The 26,826-nt window shown below is 33.4% G+C and overlaps 2 protein-coding genes across 2 annotated transcripts; both read right to left on the bottom strand.

The window, feature by feature from the left end:
• Positions 1-12,712: 12,712 nt before the first annotated feature.
• LOC145092077 (glycerophosphodiester phosphodiesterase GDPD1, chloroplastic-like) lies at positions 12,713-15,851 on the bottom strand. Its single transcript, XM_079029967.1, has 7 exons — positions 15,357-15,851; positions 14,686-14,745; positions 14,498-14,578; positions 14,202-14,402; positions 14,013-14,108; positions 13,299-13,495; positions 12,713-13,194 (listed from the first exon to the last, which is right to left on the bottom strand). The coding sequence occupies exons 1-7, from the start codon at positions 15,612-15,614 to the stop codon at positions 12,975-12,977; spliced, it is 1,113 nt and encodes a 370-aa protein (XP_078886093.1). The 5' UTR covers positions 15,615-15,851; the 3' UTR covers positions 12,713-12,974.
• Positions 15,852-19,275: 3,424 nt separating this feature from the next.
• On the bottom strand, positions 19,276-22,001 carry PBS1 (Protein kinase superfamily protein). The gene is made up of 5 exons (XM_079029966.1): positions 21,365-22,001; positions 20,802-21,007; positions 20,534-20,723; positions 20,045-20,436; positions 19,276-19,946 (listed from the first exon to the last, which is right to left on the bottom strand). Exons 1-5 carry the CDS (start codon positions 21,483-21,485, stop codon positions 19,494-19,496), a joined length of 1,362 nt encoding a protein of 453 aa, XP_078886092.1. The 5' UTR covers positions 21,486-22,001; the 3' UTR covers positions 19,276-19,493.
• Between the last annotated feature and the right edge of the window lie 4,825 nt (positions 22,002-26,826).

The raw sequence follows: 26,826 nt of genomic DNA, 5'->3' as shown, positions 1-26,826 counted from the left end.
GATTAAACATGCCATGGAAAAGTTCAATTAATCTCAAAGAATATAGGAATTTCATTTCATTTAAAACCTAATGTTCATTTTCGTTTTTCATGGTGGAAATTGGTAAATCGTCATTTACCTACCTTCAAATATTTTGCAATTGGATTACGACATCCCTCTTCCGAATTGTAGAATATTGTGTTGGGCCCTAGCCTTAATATTTAATTTTTGGTGTTATATTAAGGACTTAAATTAACTAACATGAATTTCTCCCCTTGTAGATGTCTAATTCAGACAACTATGGTCTTCTTGAATCTTTTGAAAAAAAAATCTTTCCCTATGAAGATGATGTTCCACATTTGGATTGTGGAAATGGACATCATACTTCATTTCCTCTACCTCCTCCAACAATTCTCCCTGACCCACATGTTCGTCGACTTGAAAATTTCAAGGTCACTCAAACCCTAGTGGCAAGCAAACACGAAGATGGAAAGTCTATATGTGCTCACATCTTAGAGATGAAGTTGCATATTGACAGGCTGGGAATGTTGGGTGTCGTTTTCCCGAGAAAGTTGGCTGTTGACTTGGTTCTTTATCCACTTCCCAAGTCGTATGGTTAGTTTGTTGAAGACTACTGTATGACTGATCACCACGTGACCCTTATTTATCTTACATATTTGCTAATTGCTGCTGAATCAACAATGATTTGGTGCACTGGTAAAGCAAATTTGATTGGAAGATTTATTTCCCTAACTTCCATGGACATTGACTGGATGGTAAAGACATAGACTAAATCTGAGATAGTCCTATGTGCCATTCCGAAAGAGTCTGTTTGTTTCTATCACCAAGAGAAGGGGCATTGGATGCAAAGCTTCCGTATCTACCTGAAGGACCATAAGGATGGTAAAGTCAAAATGTATGACTCTGCTTCAGGTAAGACCGCTATCTAACTCTATTAAGTTCCTATTTGAAGAGTTTTAATAGATGATGTGATATGATCACATTTTGATGTTTTGTAGAATCGAAGAAGAGAAAGGAAGCTTAAAGAAAAAGCAGGCATAGTTTGATCGCGAAGAGATAGATTTCGATCGCATGATTCGATGATTAGAGTTTTGAGTTGCTGCTTAGGAGTTATGAAAGATTGGTTAGGAATATTTAGAAACATAGTTTTCATATGTACTTGCATTGTAAGGAAAAGTTTTCCGCATTTTGTGAATATTTTTTTTTTTGATTTTATCTTATTTTATATTTCCTTGCAATGACATTTGTGAAAATTGATGCTTGTATGTTTCTATTTTTAGCAATATGGATTTGATTCTTTCGTTTGTGGTAGTGTCGAAATTTACCAAATAAGGAAAGATTCTCATCACCAAAGTTTCAATTGGATAGAAACTTGGAATCATGAAACTTGTATTGTATGATGATTGAGAACCTTAATCTTTGGGAAATTAAGACTAATTCCTTTTTCACATATAGATGTGAGTCAAGTGAAGGACTAGGGAATCTAGTACAAATTGTTGTGTACTGGTCCAGGTCCACCACAAAGAACGATAAGACTATTCGTCATGATTTACTAAAGTTAGTAAATATGGTTATACTTACAAGATTAAGTGTAATTCTAAATCATTGAAAAATTTTCAAGGTATAGCAAAACAAATAAGAAGAATCAATTAGGCAGAAAGATCAAAGTTTCTCCAATCTGAAAGGAAATGAGAGTACTTTAGTATCGTGTTTTATGATCATCCTAATGATTATGGAACCATATCACAATTGATCATCAAAGTACACTTTAGTGCATTTACATGACTAAGAAGAGGAATTGGGAATTTTTGAAATGGTTAAATTAAAAAGGTGAGTCATACTTCGTTCCAAAATCAAGTCTTAGAGTTATACTCCAAGATTGTGTCTTGAGTGACATGTCTTAAGAAGGTTTGTAAAACATCATGAAATGTGGAGAAGAAATGTTTCTTATTCTTGCACATTTGAAATTGGAAGTTGTGATGTGTTGGATAAAACAAATACCAACTCAGACCAATTACATGAAGTATTGCCTTAATAAGGTCTCACACTAACTCTTGAATATTTGATTATCAAGAAATGTTTCTTGACAAGAGAATCTTATATGTCAAGAAGTCAGTGGGAGTCTTAAAGATCCTGAAAAGCCTCAAAAACTAATCAAGAATACACTTTTTAGTTATCACTAGTACAAGATTTGAGGTTTGCAACCTATCGTGTTGACATATTCTTGTTTCTGTACCCATTCCAGTTAAAAATTGACTATGTATGTGAGTTCTATGAGTTCTCAAATGTTTGCATAAGGAGAAGGACCTTGATCAGTGAAAGTTCATTGATTTGTATAGGTGAGCTACTTAACAACTTGGAAGACATGGTAGGCCATTGCGCTTCCAAGTGGAAAGAAATTAAGATTGATCGCCATAAAACTTATCTAATGATAATGGTTAGTGTAACGCCTCAATTCTGGTATGCTATTTAAATAATTATTTTTCAAGTTTTCAGAAGGGACTCGACGAAGCAGTAGCTAGACTTGTCGAGTTGAGTCGAGTCTTTGAGCACGTGTAAGTTGGCAACTCGACGAGTCCATATTCTGGACTCGGCGAGTCCGCCAGTCTGGATGAAACCCTAATTTCAAGGGTTTGCACCGTATTTAAACAACTTTTGGGACCTCAAGTCAGCCCCATCACCCCTCAGAGCATCATTCTCGAAACTCTAGAACCCTCTTAGCATTTTGTGTGATTTGGTGTGTTTCTTTGAAGATTTTGAGAGAAGAACGAAGGTAAACCAAGAGGAGAAGAAGGAGATCCTAGATCCTTGTGGCATTTCAGAGTATAGTAAGGTATAAATTGGCCCTTTTCTGTTTCTATGCTTAAATCCCCTTTTTAAAGCCATCAAAGCTATTCTTGAACCATTTCTTGGCTTGGTAGTAGCATATAGGACTCATTGAGATGAATAGCCTTTGGATCTAGCTAGGTTTGAGTTCCAGAAGCTTAGATCTAGTACCTTTATGGAGCCATTTTGCATGAAAGCTCTAGATCTACTCTTATAGTGTGCTTTGAACCCTAAAACCTTCATTTGATGTTATTTAAACATAAAGTTGGAAACTTTACGTGTTAATCAAGCCCCAAGAACCCAGATCTATGAATGGAATGGACTGGTTTCAAGCAAAATCAAGTATATAGTGTTTGCATGCATACGACTCAGCGAGTCGTTCTTCAGACTCGGCGAGTCGAGTCGCGAGTCCCCTGTTTTCCCCTTTTCGAGTTATGCCGAGTGGAACCAGTGAGTGCGAGAAGGACTCGGTGAGCTAGAGCGTTAAACTCATTCGTGGAAGAACTCGGCGAGTCAATGCCCTGACTCGACGAGTCCAAGGCAATCTTCATGCCTCAAGAACAGACTCGACGAGTTGTTCATACAACTCGGAAAGTCACAGCTAGAGTGTTCATCTGATGAAGGAGAACTCGACGGGTTGTTCATACAACTCGGCGAGTTGGATGCAGATTTTCTGAGTGTTAATATCAAAGAGGAACTTGTTGAGTTTGTGTCAAAACTCGACGAATAGTAGCGAGTAGAAGCAAGAAAGTGAGAGTAAGGACTCGATGAGTTGGTGACCCAACTCAACGAGTCAGGTCAATTGAAGCCGATGCAGGGGACAAGGTCCCAGTTAGTTCCGGACTTCGGTCTGATGCAGTTTCCGGACTTCGGTCCGATGCAGAGGGCAAGGCCCTGGGTAGTTTCGGTTAAGATCTATGATACTACGAACTATAGTAAATTACAAGTTTGGTCATAAAGGTTTGTCCAATTATTAGTTCTAGGTTAGTGATTGGTGCAAAGCACTCCTTATTTCAAATTAAATTAGTAGTTTTGGTCCCTCACACCAAATCATGTTTGTTTATTATTGTCAAGAAGCCTTATGTGCCATGCAGATTAGGTTAGGTTCTTCTTTTCACAATGTATTTTATTTCCCTCTTCAAGAACACAACACAAAGAAAGTCCCCATAATCAACAATATCCATATCCAATCCAAAACTAAATCAAATAAAAATCATAATCAATACCATAATTACATACAAGTATTCATGTCGAGCACAAATTTAAATATAAATATGCAAATTAAAATAAGTATGCTTATGATGTTTTTAACTGAAACCTAGAAAATGAAACTTGACAATACCAAGCTCAAAAATTGAAACTTGATTAACATCATGAACCTAAACCATACACATAATTTTCTACCACTCATAAGAAATTGAAATACATTGATTGCCATGATGAAACTTGAAAATTGATTGACATGATATACTAGAGTGAAACCCATTCATTACAACAATAAAATGAGGCATTGTCTTACCACAAACCATTTAACATTTCTTACACAACTATAATTATCTACCATTTATAAGATAAACTAAACCAATCAAACCACGATGTATACTTATCATAATACTACTTCACAATAAATAGCTTCATAATGACCTTGCCAAAACCTACCTGCACCAAAAGCTACCCTACTTGATCAACCACCTTTCATCACAACTTCTTTGCTTTTACTAACATAACCACCTTCATAATGACCATCATAATCAACACCAGCAGTACCAAATTGTCCCTCACCTCTATACCACCCTTCACTAAACTACCCCTCATTAGCATAATGCCTTTCATAATATTGCCCCTCACCACTAAACTACCCATTACTAGATTTACTTTCTCTACTAGACTACCCATACACAATAATGGATTGGAATTGTCAATATATTGACCAACTTGTACTCCTTTGTAGACAACATTACAACGATAACTTGGGAATTGTCACAATCTTTCATCACTTAGTAATTATCTATGAAATAGTCTTCATAGGCAATTATTAGGAGGAAATGCCATGTTTTGTATACTTGGATTTCCTTGTTTTTTGAAACAAAGTGAGACATAAACAAGATATCTTGTTCATCCTCTAATGTTATAATCATACTGTCCAAATTAGCATGGTGAGAAATAGGAACATTTTTGGTGGGATGTCAAGTCCACCAAGCAAATTACACCCTTCTCATGCAAATAAAATGTAATATAATGGTTAAAAGGGGTATCAATACTCAATAAAAAGTTGTATTTAATAACCAATGTAATCCAATAGAACTATCTAATAAAACTAACTAACTACAATTAAATTAGGGGGGTTATGATTGTTTGAAAACTAAAAAACTTGAAGAACTAAAATTCTTGCAATTAAGCAAGATGGTGAGATGCTCAAATATTGGAGAGAACTAGTCAACCAAGGCAATTCAACACAATGGACATTTGTGTGTTATCATTAAGATTCAATATAAAGCTTATCATTCATCCAAAATTTGTTATAGCAATCATGAAGCATGATATGCCAAGATTCCTCAAAGGTAGTATGGAGGTTGGGGAAGCCCACAACACACCTTCTTAATCAAAATCAAGGATTCAATTGAATCAATTGAACCCAATAAAGTTGATTAGCCTTAAGAATGAAGGAATCCCCAATTCCTCGAGGATGTCAATGCTTACGCATCCATAGAGAAGTCATGATCCATAAGCTAGAAATGATTTCTACCATCATAAAGCCCTTGTTTTAAGCAAATTCAATGATTGAATGCTAAATCAAAGAAATAAACCGACAATTTCTCACTCAAATACCAAGCTTATGATCAAAGTATTAAACAAGCATAAGAATTATGAACTAGAATCATAAACATAAGATAAATGACAATCAACTATGAATCCTTCAAAACCCACAAATATCCAAGGGTTTTAGCCCAAGTCAACCAAAATCAAGAGAATGGCCACTCATGGAAACAAGATACCAATCACCAAAGTGTCTTTGCATCAAGAAACTAACAATTACTAGAAGGATGAGAAGAATGTAAATCAAGCTCTCAAAAATCACCTCCAAGGTGCTCCAATGGTGGAAAAATCGAAGTGTGGCTTCCAAACCAAACCCCTAAGGTAAAATGGTGAGAAAAATGACCAAAATCCCCCAAAGTGTGCAGTTGCATGGGTACCCTCACAAGTTTGCACGATCGAGACCCCAACCCTCACAAATGGTGCTGAAACACTATTGGCTCTTTTTTCCATTACTCCACCCCACTACTCAAGATTCCTTTGGTCCCCTCAACACCTCATACGATTCAAATTTGGCCAATCATCTTCAAGCTTCAAATGGATAGTCCATACCCAATAATAAGAGTCCATGACCTATCTTCATAAGCCTACTTCATCCAAGTCTTCAACATTTTAAGTCCAAATCTTCTTTTATGGATCGGGAAAGCCCAATAATGCCTCGAAAACCCACCAAGCCCATATCTAAGTTAAACCGCAACATCATAGAGGCTCCAGAAGCCTACAAAACACCTCATGCAAGATAGAAAGTACCCGATACGATCTAATATAAAAGAATGAGATAGAATATACAATGCAATACTAATAAAACATCTAAAAATTATAAAATAAACTATAAAAAATAAAGAAATAAAATAAACTATCAATTTTCCTCATTCTCCGGTTCTCTTATAATGATAAAAATAGCAAACAAAATAAAGTCTTTGATGTCAATCATGTTGAAAAAGTTTGACTGTTAATGTAGCTTCTTCAAAGGGATGGGGTGAAAATCCACTACAATGCATCGCATGTTGAAGATATTTTCATAGCTTATTAGACAAATAGAGAATAAAAGGCAATAACACAAACACATACCTAACAACATAAAATCAAATCCTAAAAATGAGAATCAAAGGCAATAACACAAGTGTATAGCTAACAATATACAATAAAAGCCAATATACAAGAAAATGAGTTAATAACATACGATCAAAGACAAAAATAGAGGAGTACATACCATATACAAGCTTAACGTCAACATGAAGTCATTTACTTCTTCTAATCCATATCATGTAAAAAGTATGTACTTGAGTCAGGCGATCACTACTTGGGTAGAGTTTAATGGACTCGAGCTTTATTTTTGTTATTGAATTGGAAAAGAACAGTCGAAGATAGAAATAGAATATCACTTTCTGAAAAGATAAAACTAGCCTTATGTGCATGGCATACGAGGGCTATGGAAAATAAGAAACAAATGGGACTTAGTGTGAGGGAACAAAACTACAAATTAAGTTTGAAACAGGGACCATTTTACAATAATATCAACTTTTGAATAAAAGTGTTACATTGAATAAACATTTGGGACCAAGAATGTAATTTACTTTTTTACTTTATAAATTAGAAAGAATTTCACAGATGGTCCTTAAGCTTTTTTGTTTGTCCCTAAAATAGTCTATATGAAACTTTTTTTTTTACGGATGGTCCCTATGGAGCAAACCTTGCACAGCAAATGGTCCTTACATGGGATGTCTGTTAGATTGATTCGTTAAGTTGAAAGAATTTTGGATACAAACCATTTCTGCCATTATTTGAAACTAGCCTAAGGACCATTTGTGAAATTTTACACAAGAACTAATTGTGAAATTTTTAATAAATCTATTAATATTGTATTAATTACCAAAAAACAAATAAAAATGTAAAAGAAAATAAACATAGAAAATATAATATTTGTATAAATAAAAATTAAAACTTATAAAATTTAATCATCATCTAAACATATAGTGTTAAATATATAAATAATTTTTGTTGTCTAGACATTATCTATAATATTCAAACTACGATACTTCATTAAATATTTTCATTTCTTATTTTTTATCTAAAAAAAATTTAAATATAAAAAATCATTTTATTACTTTTCAGTTTTTACATGATGTAATTTTTAAGATTCATCTTATATAAATATATTTATTTTTATGAAAAATATGATGTGTTATTATAAAAAATATGTTATTATATGTAACGTCCCAATTTTCAGAATAAAATTTTCATTTTCAAACTATAATAAAATCATATTTTCATAAGACATATTCAAGATAAAATCATTTGTTTGTAAACTGTAGTTCCAAAATCAAAGTTATAAAGAAAAGTATCGTGAAATTTCAAATCATTAAACTGTTGATGAGTGTATACAGTCATGCCTTCGTCTCCCTATGAACTGTTCAAGTACTTGAAAAACATTTATTCCACAACTATAAGCCAAAGTTTAGTAGGTTCCTAAAATACCCTACATAATAATACATATACAATGCATGCACACCAAGCCTACAACATAGGGTTGGACTGCAACAAGCCTACATCATATAGCTAGACCGTTCTCCTAAGCCTACAAATTCTAGCTAGACCGCTCTCCCGATCCTACAACATCTAGTTAGACCGCTCTCCTTAGGCCTATAGTATCAAATGGACCTCCTAGGTATCTTGGCATATAGCACAAAGCAGAACCGTCTCAACCCAACCGTAATATGTCAACATATGAAAATACAAAAACAAGTAAACACATGTAATCATAACAAATCTATCAGTCTAACAAATCACTACGATATATCAACATCCTAACACACAAATGATACATATTGCAATACAAAGTATAGTGAGAAAACTCACCTGAGCTAAATAGCAGAAACTCCACAGCAATCTCAAAAACAGAAACAACTACCCAAGCTACCTAAAGCCAAACTGAAATAGCTACCCAAGATATCTAAAGCCAAACCGAAACTATTCCTAAGTCAAGGACTCAATTCTACCCAAGTTTGACCAAAAGTCAACGATCAAAGTCAACTCAGCGAAGCACCACGCCGTGGTGAAATCTTGGCCATGTTGTTTCCAAGTCAGGACAAAACAGTCGAGAGGCAGATCACCACTACATCGTCTTCCTTCCTTGGCCATGTCATGGTCTATGGAAAAATGCTTTTTTCTTCATTAAGAGCTTAATCCTTAAAAACTAAGGCTCATAACATCATATCTAGTACCTAATAGCTTCATAATGGATAAAGTTTCCAACTTTATCCATTAGGATGGTCAAAACAACCAAAATCTAGACTTTAAGTCTCAAAGGGACCAAGAATGCATCTTTTTAAACCTAATCCAATGAGTCCAAGCCTCCAACATTTAGATATGAATCAACATGATGTCTAAATGGATAAAGTTTCCAACTTTATCCATTATAAGGACACAAAATTCCAAAATCTAAAACTCTAAGTTGAGAAATAGCCAACAACCCATTTTTCTTTATGCTTGGAGTAAAGAAAGCTCTTGCATGCACTCTCTACTCCACTAAATGACCATATATAATCTCAAACATCAATCAAAAGCTCAATATCTTTACAAACTCTATGGAACAAACCACTAAGGGACCAAACTCATTAAAATGGACTAAAACTCCATATATTAATAGGTTTGAAGATAAAACACATAAAGCTTGGAACTTTATGACTTACAAATGTGTAGAAGGTGAATGGATAGCTTCAAAGAACAATATTTCTTGTTCTTCTTCCTTCTAGAGCACAATACCACCAAAAGAAAGCACCAAATAGACATTAAGAGAGTACCAAAATGGGTTTATGAGAGAGGATGAGTTCCAAACACTTCAATGGAGGTTAGGGTTTCATTAGAGGTGTTATACGGGACGTGGAGACTGGAAATGACGACCCCTTATGGTTAATGGCCTTTAAATACCCCAAAAACCTAAAAAATGTATAGCACACAGGGTCGGGGGTGCCCCACGCTTTCAAAGGGCGCTTCGCGTTTTTCAATAAATTCCGGTTTTCAGCTTCAAATTTAAACGTTCATAACTTCTTTGTTATAACTCCGCTTTTAGTGATCTTTATATGCACACGAAGGTATTAACAAGCCCCAAAATTATATCCACTTACTTTTTGCATAATACATGTCAAACTAAATCCATTAATCCATGCTAAAAGCCTGAATATCACTTTTTCCATTTTAGCTTATGGCTCCAATGCACAATTCGAGGGCTTAAGTTGCTTAATCAACATTATCAACATCTAATATGGTCTAAACTCTATTCCCTTGATGCTCAAGATCTTTACTCGATCAAATTATGTCTTTTTATCCCGAAATTAAAAACATCCTGAAACTAGGTGTTACATTATAGAAATAATAGTATGCCGCTATTTTATTTTATAAATAAGTATATGATTTTAAGTTAAAGATAAAAATTTGTTTCGATTTTGATTTCATAATATTAAGTACGGTAAATTTTATATTGGTTTGACATAAAATTTTCACACTTAATGTAAAAAAAAAAGTATTTAGTTTTATCAAATTTTAAATATATTCGTTAATAAGACATAAATTTTTCAAAGCAAAATTAAAAAATGTCAGCTAACTAATAATTAACTAAGCTGCTACAAATGTTAATATATTAACCATATGAATAATATAACATTATTTCCTCTTAATTCATATTATTTAATGGAAAATACAAATATTTTATATATTTTAATAAAATGAATTAAACAGAATTAATGTAATATTTAATGAAATTAAAAGGAAATAATATGACATTAACTTAGTTTAAAATTTTATTTTGCATTAGATAAAATTAATTAAACGGAATTAATGTCATATCATTCATATGGTTAATTATTTTAACATTTGTAGCAGCATAATTAACTCTTAGCTAACAGACACTTTTTAAATTTGTTTTGAAAAGTTTATGTCTTTGTTAAGGAAATATTGAAATTTTGATAAAACTAAATATTTTTTAAAAATTAAAGGGAAATCTCCGGAAAAATCCCAATATTTTACCATAATTTACGAAAAAGTCCCAAACTAAAATTTGTTTATGAAAAAGTCACAATTACCGGTAAAAATGACGATTTTGCCCTATTTTCCTGGTTTACCAGTTTCATTACTTAACTGGTTTTTAATAAAATCTCATTATTTTACCATAATTTATAAATAAGTCCCAAATTATGATAAAATAATAGGACTTTAATGAAAATTATGGTAAAATAATGGGACTTTAATGTTTCCGGGTAAATAATGAAACTGGGAAAATAGGGCCAAACCGTCATTTTTACCGGTTTTTGGGACTTTTTCATAAACCAATTTTAGTTTGGGCTTTTTCGTAAATTATGGTAAAATATTGGGACTTTTCCGGAGATTTCCCAAAATTAAATATTAAAAATTTATATCAAACCAATATAAATTTACCGTATTTATATTATAAAACCAAAACCAAAATCGAAATATGTATTTATCTTTAACTTAAAAACGCGTACTTATATTTTCAAACTAAAATAACACCAAACTATTATTTCTATAATAACATATTTTTTATAATAGCACATTACATTTTTTCATAAAAATAAATATATTTTTATAAGATAAATCTTAAAAATTACATAATGTAAAAATTAAAAAGTAACAAAATGATGTTTTTATATTTCAAATTTTTGAGATAAAAAATAGAAAACTAAAATATTTAATGATGTATTATAGTTTGAATATCTTAGATAGAGTGTAAACAACAAAAAGTATTTGTATTATAGTTTGAATATTTTAGATAAAGTGTAGACAAAGAAAATTATTTGTATATTAAATAAAATATATTTGCATGATGATCAAAATTTATAAGTTTTAATTTTTTATTTATATAAGTATTATATTTTCTATGTTTTTGCCTTTTTATTTGATTTATGGTAATTAATACAATATTTAATAGATTTACTTAAAATTTCACAAATGATCATTCGTAAAATTTCATAAATGGTCCTTAAGCAAGTTTCACAAAATGGCAGAAACTTTTATTATCCAAAATTCTTTCAACTTAACAGATCAATCTAACGGACATCCACGGTAATGATCATTTTTGTGCAAGGTATGCTCTGTAGGGGTCATCCATGTAAAAATGGTTTCATAGAAACTATTTTAGGGACAAACGGAAAAGCTTAAGGACCATATATAGGCTTGATGTCAACATGAAAGCACTTACTTCTTCTAATCCACATTGTGCAAAAACTATGTACTTGAGTTAGACGATCAATACTTGGGTAGGGTTTAATGGACTTGAGCTCTATTTTTGTTACTGAATTATAAAAAGAATAATCGAATAGAAAAATAGGACATTGCTTTGTGAAAAGATGAAACTAGCCTCATGTGCATGGCACATGAGTGTTCATGACAATAAGAAACAAACGGGAGTTAGCGAGAGGGAACAAACCTATAAATTAAGTTTGAAATAGGGACCATTTTGCAATAATCATCAGCTTTGGACTAAAAGTGTTACATTGAATAAACATTCGTGACCAAACAGGTAATTTACTCTATAAACTATAAATAATAATGGAATCCTTTGATTTCTTAGGCCAATTCTAATGCATTGAACTCAATTGAGTTCAATGGATTGTCATATGTGCATTCTACTCACTATATAATTTTACCTATTAATCTCTACACTCCATTAAATTTAATAGATTGCCACATCATTTATGTGCGTGTGTGTGTGTGAGGAGAGAGAGTGTAGAGTTCAATGAGGATTGAACTCCCCATTCTATTGAGTGTCATATCATTAGGCCACAATGAAGATTTTGAGTTTAATGGGATTAAACCCTCTATTCAACTCCCCATTAAAGTACCATCGGAGATGACCTTATTCCATGGAACTAGAAGATTATGCCTATCCATAATAATACATATCTTTACAAGTAAATACATAACTTATAGATGCATTCGATTGTCTAATAATAATTAAGCATATAAGGAAATTAGATTATTATGGTAAAATATAGTTTTTCCCTTCATATTTAACATCTTAATTATTTATAGAAACTAAAAATAAGGACAAAAAGTGTTTCAAATCAACTTATAGATTTTTTTTTTAAAAAAAAGTCAAACAACACAAGGAAAACTCTCCATTTACACAACCTTAGCTACAACCATCTTTCAGTTGGATGGCTCCCATACAACCTAAAGTGCAGGCCCCTTTTCCTATATTACCTTGATTAACAATATACACAAAACACAAAACACGCATGAAGGTTACAGATATATGATAATATACACAATCGTCCGGGAGTCATTTCCTAAAGTATTTACCATTAACTACAATCGAATTAGGGTTGCACTAAACCTGGTATGACCTTCATAAGATTCGAAAGTTGACACTGTGAACACTTGATCTCATCACCTTCTTCCTCTTCCTCTTCACCTACTTTCTCTTTTTCAATTGTTTCACCAAAATCTGCAACTGCTTCTGTGATCTCTTCAACCAAATCCACAATCACCCCATCAACACCCATTAAAAGTTGTGGGTAGACCACCTCTCGCATGTTACTGAATTGTCCAGAAAGTATACATTTAGTGTAAACAAGCAAAATACAATAATGAAAGCAAAAAATCTTGAAATTTGTTCTTGTTTTCAAGAAAATGGATCTTACTTTAACTGGCCGTAGCTTATGAGTGAGAGATTAGAGTCTTTAATTCTTCTAATTACTCCTGGATTTCTTAGAATCGCTCTTACTTCAGACACAATTCCGTTTAAGCCGCCAGCTAAGCACAAGTTCATTGCTTCATCTAAAGAATTCCGTCGGGTGTCCGTATATGTTTCGGACCCTCCATTTGTGAGAAAGAAAACCTAATCACACATTCACACACACACACAAAAAAAAAAAAAAAAAAAAAAAAACATTGAAACAATCAAACACAAACAGGTGGAAACTTTTTATTGTTACATGGAAATGACTAGTCATAATTAGACAAGCATTTTCGCGGCTAGGGCTATTTTTTCAATAATGTTATAAGTAGGAGCATTCATGTCTTTTCCAAAAACGAGAGAATCACAAAAATGATGGAAACTTTTTTTTTGTTACACACGTACACTAATGTTATTGTCGGACCAAGCAAATTTTTTAGGGTTATTTACATATTTTCGATAACTATGAATATATAGCTAGGGACATTTACATATTTTCCACAAACGAGAGATGTATCTTGTATGTCACTTCGCTTTACCAGAAAAAACTTTGTAGTTTTTGTCCCATTAATATATGTCCAAGCCTCACTCACTCTAATGAATGTCAAACGTAGTACAACTTGTTCAGTCTTATCCTGTGACGCGTATTGTTTGTAAAATGATATAAAATGAGACTTACAGGATAGGTGTTTTGAAGTTTTCGGATCAAAAGAGTGGCATCAGGCTGAAAGCTTGAAAAAAATATGGATCTTTCTTTAGCATACTTGAATACAACCTGCCAAAAATAGAAATCAAATTAATCTATCAAATGGTATCGTGTTTAATGACATGGAAATTGTTAAAGAAACGCGAAAGGAGAAGGGCATACACGAAGAACAACTTGTATGGCGTGAACCAAATCATCTTCTTTGTACACAACATTATCATCAAACTTGAACTCAATATTAAATCCCATTGAATGATTTACTTTCTGAAATACTTCTTCCAATGTGCATAGATGATCATCCTTCTCAACTTTCCACTCGAAAATTCTCCCATCTTTGGTTTTCCTAAACAAAGGTTTACCCACCTGATATCATCAAGATTACACCAATTAAAATAATGAAATAACTTCAAATAAGGAAAATAAAAAAGAGAGATGTATGGGAATTGGGAAGTCGTTACTTTATTAGGCTCCCTTTGAGGTCCATACGAAAGGAATTCATCCAAATTCAAATCTGTCACTCTTTTCTCAATTATAACACCCTGAAATCAAAACGCAATAACTAACCATCTTTTTTTGCAGCCATAAACTATCATCAGACTGAATCTCCAAGGAATGAATATTTTGAAGAGAGATGATTTAAACTGACCTTGTCTTCGGTGAAGATGAAGTTGTCATGAAAAATGATTGGATAATCATCTTTGGTCACCTACAAAAAGAGGGTTTTCGTTTACGTTTTTTGTCTAAGTTTCTTCCATCACCCAAACTTAGATCAAGAAATGTTCAAAGAAACACCAAACAAATAAACTAATCAGTCTCTTGAATGAATTAAACAATTCCAAAACACGTAATCACTAATTAATAATAATCTCAGTTTCTTTTGGACAAAACCATTAAATATTTTTACTGTTTAAAAAGGGTTTTGAGGTGTGATGAATTTGGGTTTAAAAAAATATTTCTTTTCCATGAATTTGAAATGAAGAAATCGAGAAACTCCAACTAATGTCTACATCAAATGAAGACACGAAAGCGACTTTGAAAAAATAATTCATTTAGTCATACTTCGTGGGCTATGGAACAACCTGTTGTGTCAGTCTTTCGAACACGTGGTTTATAATATGTAACCGATAGGACAAAAAAGACGTCGTTTTAGCGGCAAATTGGGGCCGTTGTCGTACATGTTTTAATCGGGAATCGCCGCGGCCACCGGCAAACAATCACCGTCAATCCCATTTTAGACGTCTCCAATAATCAGAAACGTAAAGGAAACTTATGCAATCCTAGACAGAATCAGACATAAGCGAGATAAAAAAAAACTACCTGAACATCGAATTCGATGAAATCCAGATTGAATTTTCCGGCGGCATTAAATGCGAGAATCGAATTTTCTTTGATGGATTTCATTCTGGGGTCCGATGATTGCAATAAATTCATTCCGGTTCCCCTATGTCCGATCACCATGAAGTCCTCCGCCGGCTGAACGAGATGAGGGTAAGTGTTGAATGTAGGAGAATTAAGATCATCTGAAACTTGATCGAGATTAGGAACATTTTTGACATGAACAGCTTTGAGAGGCATTGTTAGGGGGGGTTTGGAAGAGTTAGGGAGAATGAATTTAAAGGTATTATCCACGATAAACCAGAGATTACGGGGAATATTCTTTGGATATTATTGGGTTTTTTCAACTTTCGTTTCCATGGCTTTTGAACATTATGATTTATGACACCATGCCTGTAATACAACCCACCTTCAACTTCTAGACCACCGCAGAACGTCCACGTAATTTTTAGACCATTCGTACATATATAAAACTCTTAACTTTTCTCTTCATCGTTTCACTCACGACAATAAATTAACAGCCACATTTTATAAATATATTTTTAAAAAATGAACCTCACTTTTATTAAGTGTCGCATGCTTGCTATTTTATGTAAATAGATTTAATATGAGCGTCAAATAAGATCTTAACTGTGAATCTAATACAAATAAAGTAATAAAGAATGCATATGTGTATATGAATATAATTATATAAGGCGAGTTAGGTATCAAAGATGAAATTTGTGGTCAAGGGGATGAGCCACTTATGATGATCTCCTGACCGTTTAGAGGGCAGTGTGAAGGAGCAACGTCCTAAGACTTCAATATTTTTTAAGATTTGGAATACAATAGAAAAGCCTTTTAGATGCCATTGACAACCACAGCAATTAGTGACGAGTTTAAAATAAAAAACCATATTGTTTATTAAATTTTCTATACAAATTCAAAAAAATTATAGGCAAGGTAGGTATAATTTTTTTTTTTTTTTAAGATAGGTCCCTAAAATATTTCTATAGTAATTTTAGATAAATTAAAAAAATTAGGTGAGACCTAAGACTTATCTTCTTTATATCTAGCCTCGCCATTGACCACAAGATGTGTTATTAGGCTGCTCCGTTTAGTGGAGTTGGTTGCTGGTGGGCCAAAGTGAGGCTTGGGCCACCTTTTATTGTAGGATGTCAATGACTTGGGTTGGTAGCAACACGGATTAGGCACGACAAACCACGGTTGTTGACTCGAGGCTGCCTCAATCTTTTGGGCTGCCAGTCCATCTGTGTGTTTATCTGTAGTTTGGTCCATTTTTAAAGTTATACTATCATATTTACTTTGTATTTTAAAGTTTACAATAAACATATAAAAATAAATAAAGATAAAAACCTTAGTTTATTACAAGCATACCCAACCAACCCATCATAATTTTTGAATGAAAATAAAAAGAACATTCTATAATACATTCATACACAATCCAATTCAGCAAGAAAAATACATCTATCTTAATGAACGGATTTAATGGTTTGCTTATAAAATTATGCATATAAATTTATAAATGATAATATTTATCTAAAATAAAACTACATCAACCCATTAAAACATTAAACTCCAAATTTAACAGTTAGAGTATTTTGAACATTAGTTCAAGAACACGAAGAACAATAACGATCGAAATAAATGAATATATTGACTATTATGTCTAAAATTGGCTCTTAATACCATTGTTGGGTATGATCAATTCCAAAAAGTTTAAAGAATTACTATGCAACAAAATATCAAGTTTAAAATTTTATTTTCTACAAAGATATCCAGTTAGACATGAATAATCAACTAACAACCGTAGAAGGTTCCCAGATATACTTTTGATGTGTAGGGATCCTTTTATGTAGGAAGTGGTAATCAAGATTGATTATTACTATGTGTATCCACCAGCATATTTGAACACTACTATACAATGGAGAGAGAGAGAGAGAGAGAGAGAGAGAGAGAGAGAGAGAGAGAGAGAGAGAGAGAGAGAGAGAGAGAGAGAGAGAGAGAGAGAGAGAGAGAGAGAGAGAGAGAGAGAGAGATTTTCAATTATGTTGCTTATTTCCTTATTGGTAAAGACGTATCCATTTATATATACTTATACCCTATATTGATGAGTGAGCTTTCTAAAAACCTTTCAAGTTAGGGGTCATTTGATTTGCCTTCTAACAGGGTCCGAACCTACAACCCGGTCTCAGTCTCGAGTTAGCATGTTTGTTTCCCTTCTGCACCCTTGGACTCGGGCAACATCTTTTTGCTGATTTGGTCCCCATTGTTTTCCTTCTTGACCTAATTTGTTCTTCATTTTTTCTCCGATCATCCTCTCCCTTGGACTTGCTCTTTAGTCCACATGTTTGGTGTTCCATTTTGCTTCTAACCCAGTCCAAACCTCTAACACAATTAACTAGGGGCGGAATTGGTACAGTATAAAATTTTTTCCTCTAAACTATGTACCATATCAACTATAGTTGATAAATAAATTTAACAACCGGTACCATACCAAATATACTTTGTGCCAACTTATTTGGCTAAAATTTGGTTGGTACATATTGGTATTGGTATATACCAAAAACTTGTGATTGCCAATGGACTTTTAACTCAACAATAGAGCAGCCGAGAAGTAGTCGTTGTCTATTGTTGATTAAGAACTTCCGATTGCCAATTGGGGAAGAATTGAGGGAGTGAGAATTTTGGTCCGAGAAGTGGGAATGACAGAGCGATAAGTAAAACTATGAAGATTCAAAATTGGTAGCACTAACCTAAAAGTAAACGTGAGTACTTTAAGTTGCGGTCGCTTGTGTTACTAAATACTAACTACTTTTAGGGCATGTTTGGGTTAGCTTTTTTAGCATAAAAGTGATTTTTAAGAAAAGTGATTATTAGCTTATAGCTTTTAGTAAAAGTTGGTTTTAAAAAGTGTTTGGATAAGAAAAACAGTTTTTTAAGAGTAAAATAGTTAAAAAGCTAAAAAGCTAGGATTTTTCAGTTTTTTGAAAGCTTTACTTTTTTTTATCCAAAACCTGTTTTAAAAAGTGTTTTTCAATTACACAAACACTTTTTTAGCTTATTAGCTTTTTGAAAAGCTAAAAAGCTAATAAGCTATTTTAAAAAGTTTTGCCAAACACCCACTTAGTGTCATTTGCGTATTTTTAATTTCTGGTAGTATCACGTGATGTTAAAATAAAAAACTTAGCATAAATAATTGTGACTTGGTACTCTAATCATGGAACTAAGCTTTTCGACAACTTTTCGTCCCCAAATCATGGACAAACAAAAAAACATGAACGCATTGCTCGAGTTATAGTTGTGGCACTATGTGAATGTGGACCAATAGAATCGGGCCAAACTTTTCTCGGCACAACACAATTTTCCTACAATATCGAAAGAAGCGAAGCCATGAGACAACTTCATCAATCCATATTACCTTGGTCTCAACATACAAGGGGAAAAGTCCAACAACCTACAAGTCAACCGAGGAGTGGCACAGGCATACGTATATGACCTAAACTTCATCGAATACAAGGGCTAATAAGATAAAGTAACGGGCAAAGGAGAAGCAAAGTTGGGGATCAAGTGATGATGTAACTCTTGCTGCAAAACTTCAGTTTATTGCAACAAAGTCAATAAAGGGCCAATAAGATAATATGCAGCCCCCTACCTAGTGAACCCACATGCTATGAAATCAAAACTTAAGATCCATATGGTTTTCCATGTGAGTATTCCTTAAGCAATATCATGAAGATTGGAACAAGGTGTGTTTAAGTGGACACCAACAGCGATTGTTACATTTTTTTATCAAGTGGAGAATGACACGACCGATCCTTTTGTACATATCAGCTTACAGGTTCTGCAAGAAAGTATAGGCTGGAAACTGATAACTAATAATAGGAAACTGGAGCTAAAATAACGGACCAAAACCATGTTGTGTATCATTAACCAATATGTTACATTAGAAAAACAACAAGACACCCACAAAGCACCTAAAATGCCTCATTGTGTAGGAAAAATTAACCATAAACATCACAACATCCTCCTCATCGTTTCTATACACTCCTCCAATCTTTTCCCAAATTCGGTTTTGGCAAAAAGAAGAAAAACAAAAAAAAAACTCAAACCATCCTTCTACTGACCAGAACCGTTGCTATTCCCATCAAAACTGCCTTGAGCACTTTGCCTTCTCTTCTCCACCCACATTTTTGCCTCTGCAACAGCCCTTTCCCTATCAAGATCCCTGTTCAAAATCCTTGGTGTGTCTCTTGGCGATTCTCCTTTCTCAGATCCTTCAAGATCCCATCTACTACGCCCCGATCCTCCACCTTCTTCATTTTTTAAAACCCTCCCATTCGTGTGCTTGTTGCTTTGACCATTGACCGCACCAGGGTCATACGCATGGTTCGCAAGATAAGACAACGCGGTCACCACATCACCTATCAACGGTCGAGCCGCCGCCTGTTCTTGAATACACATGGATGCAACCGCTAGAGCCTGGTAAAGCCCCCTCATTGGATAATGACCTTCAAGCCTTGGATCCGCCAATGATGCAAACTTCCTTCTATCGTTAAACAATGGTCTTGCCTAAAATTTTATTTCACACCAACTTAATTATATAAATCCAAAAAAAAAGACACGAATGGAAAGAAAAATGATAATTAGTTAATTAATTAATTAATTACCCAAGTTACAAGGTTTTGTTGCCCTTGTGGTGCAGTGCTATCGATGGCTTTACGACCGGTAATAAGCTCGAGGAAAACAACACCGAAGCTGTACACGTCAGATTTGACCGTGAGTTGACCGGTCATGGCATATTCAGGTGCACAATAACCGTATGTCCCCATGACACGCGTTGAAACATGGGACTTGTCACCAGTGGGGCCCAATTTCGCAAGGCCGAAATCCGAGAGCTTTGGTTGAAATCCCTCACCGAGTAAAATGTTGGAGGATTTGAAGTCCCTGTAAATCACAGGAGGGTTAGCCTTATCATGAAGAAACTCCAAACCTCGGGCTGCTCCTGCTGCTATCTTCATTCTTGTGTTCCAATCTAGTGCTTCTCGGTCCGGTGGAAGATCTGTGAAGAGTTAAATCACTTGTGTTATTGTATAGATATATATGGAATGTTTATAAAACAAAAAAAAAAAAAAGGAAAGTAGAAAGATGGTTTATACCATGAAGGTGATCTTCTAGTGATCCTAATGGCATGAATTCATAAACAAGAAGTCTTTGGTCTCCATCAGCACAATACCCGATTAAATTCACTAAGTTGGGATGATGTAAAAGGCTAAGCATGAGAACTTCAACAAGAAATTCACGGTTACCCTGAAGCCCGTTTCTATCCAATTGTTTCACAGCTACAACCTTTTATAAAAGATTATATAATTTATAAGATTATGTATATACTAACAGATAAAGGTTATAGAAACAGAAAGATTATACCTGACCACTACCCTGAAGACGTCCTCTATAGACATGGCCAAAGCCTCCCTCTCCTAAAAAGCAATCAGGGCTGAAATTGCTTGTTGCAGCTGCAAGCTCACGGAATGTGAATGTTTGAGCAGCAATTTGACCATATGGACCTTCTTTTGAACCTGATGATTCCCTTCTTAAACTCACATTGTTTCTAGATTTCAGTCTGTCAACACCTGTAAATCCGATCAATTCAAAGTAATGAAACCAATAAATTATTTGTAGCTACAGTAAAAAGTGATATGAGATTAGTAACTGCTCAATTACATAGATCTTTTGTCTATATTGTAACTAATTCTATAATTCTAGTCATAATTGAAAATGAAAACGATGCTCTGTAGAATAATTTAATGGGGTCTACATCAATCTGAAGTGAGTAATTAATCATGGTCTTGTAAGAAATAAAACGGGATTCGTAATAGATACAAAGGCAGATCAGATCAAAGTATCAAAATCAAAAAATCAATGTTGATGTGTTTATACTTTAAATCGTAAGAAAAATAATTGAACAAATAATACACATACACACTTACCAGAAGGTAATCTGGAGATATTGGAAGGGGCAGATGGGTGGACTTCAGGACGATCAGCCCCAACTTTTTGAGGATTCGATTTTTCCTCCACCCTCGAATCAAAGCAAGAAAAACAACCCATTAATCCCCCTCGCGCTTTCTCTCTTTCTCTCTCTCTCTCTCTCTCTCTCTCTCTCTCTCTCTCTCTTTCTCTCTCTCTCTCTCCTCAAATCGGAAAAGAAAGGTAATTAATTTAGAATCGAATCAGTTGGCTTCTAGATTTTCAAATGCATAACGAGTAATCTTGATGTAAACTCAGATGAAGAACCTAATCTTGAATCCGACTGATCAAAGATTTGGAAGAAAAGAACATGCGGGGAACGTAGAAACGAAGGGGTCGTTGTTTTGAACAAAAAAATTACATGGGAATGTGTATCAAATCGAGTAGAAGATGATGCGAATGCAATGATTCTTGGATGTTAGATCTACGAGGTTTCGATTGATAGAAACTCGAACTCAAGAAGATGATTCCTCCATAAAGAATACACTACGGGGTATTCAGCATCTTATGATGCACCTTTCATTCACGACACGTCCTCTCTCCTCTCTCTCTCTCTCTATCTCTCATTCACACTCGGTTTTGACCAAATTAATGGAGTACATATGCATTTGGTTTTTGGTGTTGGGTGATTTAACTCTAGGGAGTTGGAAAGTACTATTTGTTTTTTCGCCTTTTCTTTTTTTCCTTTTTAAAGCCAGTGTAAAATGTAAAAAAGAAAAGGTATATTATACCATTCCAATTTGCAAATCAAAATTGATTTGAATTTGATAATTTGTAAATCAATTTGAAAGTATCGATAAATGTAATTCAAAATATATATAGGATGTGCTCGATTTTTTTATAGCTAATGGAGTTTTTAGCTTTTATTATTTAACAAAAAATAGAAAAAAAAATATGAAGTATGAGTTTTTAGATTTTATTTTAAATAAAAAAATTAACCCAAAAACTAATCCAATTACTTTTTGGGAGTTTTTAATTTTTTTCGACTTTTTATGTTTGGTTTTTATGTAAATTTATATATTTTCAAGTTATTTTTAACCAATGTTTTTATATAAATAAAAGTTATACTTTCAGCGGTTAGTGGTTATCAATATCAAAACTATCAATTGTCACTTACCAATTAATTTTTGACAAACACGTCAAACATATATTAGTTCTCATTATATTTAAATATATATTGAAAATATTGATTTATTTTGCAATATGTCGATTTCTTATCATCATAAAAATGAAAAGTAACTAGGATAAGAATATGTATCATTTTCAATTTTTATGATTCGACACTTTAGACATCAAAGGGGCCATTATATAAGGAATCATTTAACTTTTTTCCTTGTTTGTTAAATTATCTTTATAAGAATAGATATTATTAATATAAATCATTTTTCCTCATATATATAGTTAATGAATGATAAAAACATGTTATGCATGTACATATGCCAAAGTACAATAATTAAAAATCTCTTTTTTCGATAAACAAAAATGAATGTAAAATTATATTTATGCTTTTGGGAAAAAGAATTTGAATCATATTTGACTTTTTTATTAATTATTATTTTTAAGTGAAATTATTCTGTTTTGGAATTTCTTTAAAGACCCAAAGAGAGCGACCATGTTGAATCCTTATCATCCCCTCGTCACTTTCACCATCACAAACCCATTATTTTATGTTGTGTTTGAATTTAGACCTCTAATATATATATATATATATATATATATATATATATATATATATGATTAAAATAAATATCACCGAATATTTTTTTAAAAGGTTTAAAAAGTTATTTATTTTTGGATAAAAATTCTATCACTACATCCGTAAACATGGGTCAAATAAGTAACGGAAAAATAATTTCTAAAAAAAGACCATACATATTTTCATAAAAAAAAATCATCACAACCATTATTATTATTTTTTTTAATTTAGGGTTTTTTATCAAAAAAATTAATACATCAAAATTTATGATTTTTTATTTTTTAAAAATAGTTATCTATGTCAATATATGTAGATGTCTCACGATAAAGTTCGATTTCTTTTGTTAGAAAATCATATACTTTTAGTTTCTATGATTTGGTTTCTGTTGCTTTTTAAATCATTAGATTTTGTTTCTATGATTTATGTATTGTTTGTTTTTTAAAAAGTAAAAGGTTTACGGTCTACCGATCATATCTGAACACGTATGCAAAAAAAAGATAGATGAAATGTTTACAGTCTGCATAAAGAATATTGTTTATTATTTAACGTTTACATACTGCTAAATATAATTGAAATATAAATTAATTAATTTTTAAACTTAAAAGAGTTTTTCGAGCATTCAAATTTAAATACTTCTTGTTTTTCATCATTAAAATATAATTCATACAACTACCATAAAAAAATTTAAAAAATTCATTTTATATTTTAGACAAAACTACAAATTTGGTCCTTGTGGTTTTCAAAAATCTTTGGAGGGGGTCCAAAAAGTTTCCAACTTGCATGGAAGGTCCAAAATCAAGGTTTTTTTTTGGGTTTTTGGTCCAAAAAAACTTAAAAAGACGATTATGCCCTTTTATTTTCTTTTTTGTATTTTTTATAATTATTCTAATGCCGTTTTAATTAAAAAATAAAGAAAAAGGAAAAAAAAAGTTTCCCCCACCCCACCCACCCACTGTTCTCTCCCCCTCTCTCTCTCTCTTTCTTCGTCTTCTCAAATCTCATGGACTTCTTCTTTGATATCCCCAAATTGATGAACAAAAATGGAGGTTTGCTTAAACAAAAATGGAGATTCACTGTGAGTCTCTTGTCTCGATCGGATGAAGCAAATAAGAGGGGGAAGGCAATCACCTTCAATTTAGAGTGGTGGCTGGACAGAGAGGGTCGACGAAAGCAGTATTCGGAGGTGGCGATGGTTCACAGCAGTGGCAACAACGAGGTGGTGGTCAGTAACGGGTGGCTAGCGATAGCAGCTCCGCTGCCTCGTTCCCTTTCCATCTGGCAGCACACGACGGGGAAGACGAGGAAGGAGGAGAGAGTTTGGTGGTGGTCAAAAACTGTGGTGGTAGGAGGGTAATGACGACCACAAGCAGTGGCGGCCGTGGGTGGAAAAGGTTGCTCCAGTAGCCTCCTACTATTGTGTCCAGGTTTTCTGCTTGACGATAATGACGAAAGGCGTATATGGGAAGGTGACAGGGGGTCGGAGTAGGGTAGGAGATACAAAGGAGGGGGTGTTTGGGTTGTTGTTGTCTTAGTGGTCGGAAAAACAGCTCCACCTCCGGTGGATTTTCTTGGCGGTGAATGAAGAAGAAGGAGGAGGGGTAGTATTTGTATGGTAAGATGCAAACCAGAGGGGGAAAGAGATGGTATCAGAGTGTGTATGTGTGTGTGTGAGAGAGAGAGAGAGATTTTAGTTTTTTTAATTATTTAAATACCAAAATAGATAAAGAAAATAGAAAAATAAAATGAAAAGGGTAAAATCGTCTTTTTAAGTGTATCAGGGACCAAAAACCCAGAAAACCCTTGATTTTGGACCTTCCATGCAAGTTGGAAACTCTTTGGACCCCATCCAAAGGTTTTTGAAAACCACAAGGACTAAATTTACAGTTTTGTCTATATTTTACATTAACTGATAATCAACTTCATACCGTAACCAAGCTATATATTCTTGATATGTTGGATTATCCTTCAAATAAGTAAATATTTCGATTAATTTAATTTGGATTATTTATTTGTAACAGATAGTTACATAAATAAAAATATAGGCTAATATCAAATCATCAACGTTTAGGCTTTGAGAATTTAGCGGTTATTTAAATGATTTAGAAAATATAAAAGCCTAGGTCTCATTAAAAAAAAATATTTATTATTTTTAATATATTAAATAAAAGATAAAAGGGAAAAGGAAAAAAGAAAAAAGAAAAAAAAATGCATGTGTATGTTTGTAAAAAAAGAAAGAAAAAAATGTGCCGCATAGTTGTTTGTCTTACATAATATATATTTTTTTTCCTAAAAGATGTCTAAGAGAAATGTCTTCTCGCTCGTAGACTTTGGTCTATTTCTTTTTAGAGAATGGGACATGCATATATTTGGAGGTCTGCGATTTTCTAAAAAGCAAACAGACTGCTAGAATGTGCATATGTAAATATCGTACCGCCCATAGACATTGATAGTCTCTTTCTCTCTCTCTCTCTCTTTCTATATATATATATATACACACACACACATACACACTAACAATGAGAGTGGAAACATACAAATTAATCTAAGGCAAACAAACAACTAAAACATATAAGAATCTTTAACCTAAATAATAAGAACAACTATAAGATGGATCAAGAACACTAAGCTTTAACAAAACCAATTTGCTTGAAGAACCTTTGATGAAGATCTCGAAATACTTCGAGCCAAGGAAGGTAGTAACCAAACTAGATTAACTTTAATGGTTTACACATAATAAGTCCAAATTATTAGATGTTAAGAAGATTAACCCTCAGAACAATAAAGATCAACTAAGGAATTGTTAGGTCATAAATTATGGTTTATACTTTGCTTTTCATAAGCTATTAGAGTTCTTGGTCTAGGAACGAAAACACCATGTTTTGGTGTTGTTTGGACCGAAATCACATGTGATTTCGGTTAGGCTTAATATTGTCTTGTTTGGGTTTGGGTTGGGCTTTGGTTATTAGTTATAGGTATAAATAGCGTTATTTTAGCCTTGTAAAGGGTGTGGGACATTTTTGGGGGCTGCCATAAGCCAAGAACGTGATTTACAAATAAACAGAGAGAAAACCAAGTGTAATCAAGAAGCTTATGTACCCGACTATTCATCTATAATAGTATGCATTAAAGATTAATCATCTTGTTCTTATTCTATATTCTATATTTGCTTCATTCACTTGATTAGGATTATGCACTATCATAGTGAAATCTGTTTAATACATAGCGATTTAGGGACTTACAATTAGTATCAGAGCAAGGATTGGTAGCAATTGGGTTATTGCAAAATATTCTTAAGAGTTTTTCTTGGAGCTTCTTGGTGTTTTTTTATTTATTTTTGACAAAATTTTGGCTGTTTGTTCTTCGTGTTCTTCATATTTTTGGAGTTTTGATCGAGTTTAGCATTAAAGATTTGAAAATCTCGTGTTTTTGGAAAGTTTTGGTTGTTTTTGGTCAAAATTTGCGAGATTTCGACGACACTCCTCGGTCTTCAGTCAAACCCTAGAGGTTCTCGGCGACCAGCAGCGATTTCGATTAAGGCTCCAGCAGGTTATCGACGGTCAATAGCTTTTTCGGTTAGCAGCGAGGGTTCTCGGTCAGCAACGAAGGTTCTCGGTCCAGTTGTTCTCGGCCTCGTAATTTTCGGCCTGTTCTCGGTTTGGATATTCATCCCCTCGCATCCTTGGCTGTAATTTCGGATTTTTAAGATTTTGGCTTGTTTTCAGTCCA

Source organism: Lactuca serriola, chromosome 3 (genome assembly GCF_051521515.1).
Source record: "Lactuca serriola cultivar US96UC23 chromosome 3, Lser_US96UC23_V15, whole genome shotgun sequence".
NCBI lineage: Eukaryota > Viridiplantae > Streptophyta > Magnoliopsida > Asterales > Asteraceae > Lactuca > Lactuca serriola.
Note: the sequence above shows the minus strand (reverse complement) of the source record. Positions and strands in the feature narration are given on the sequence as shown.

What these genes read in the sequence shown, in the direction of transcription:
- LOC145092077 (XM_079029967.1), bottom strand. Translation starts at nt 15,614, where the DNA reads ATGCCTCTCAAAGCTGTTCATGTCAAAAATGTTCCTAATCTCGATCAA. An exon ending in AACTTCAAAACACCTATCCT is followed by an intron (nt 13,496 to 14,012) that starts GTAAGTCTCATT and finishes ATGTGTGATTAG; the next exon opens with GTTTTCTTTCTCACAAATGG. An exon ending in ATAAGCTACGGCCAGTTAAA is followed by an intron (nt 13,195 to 13,298) that starts GTAAGATCCATT and finishes TGGACAATTCAG; the next exon opens with TAACATGCGAGAGGTGGTCT.
- PBS1 (XM_079029966.1), bottom strand. Translation starts at nt 21,485, where the DNA reads ATGGGTTGTTTTTCTTGCTTTGATTCGAGGGTGGAGGAAAAATCGAAT. An exon ending in ACTAGAAGATCACCTTCATG is followed by an intron (nt 20,437 to 20,533) that starts GTATAAACCATC and finishes AACTCTTCACAG; the next exon opens with ATCTTCCACCGGACCGAGAA. An exon ending in AACAAAACCTTGTAACTTGG is followed by an intron (nt 19,947 to 20,044) that starts GTAATTAATTAA and finishes ATAAAATTTTAG; the next exon opens with GCAAGACCATTGTTTAACGA.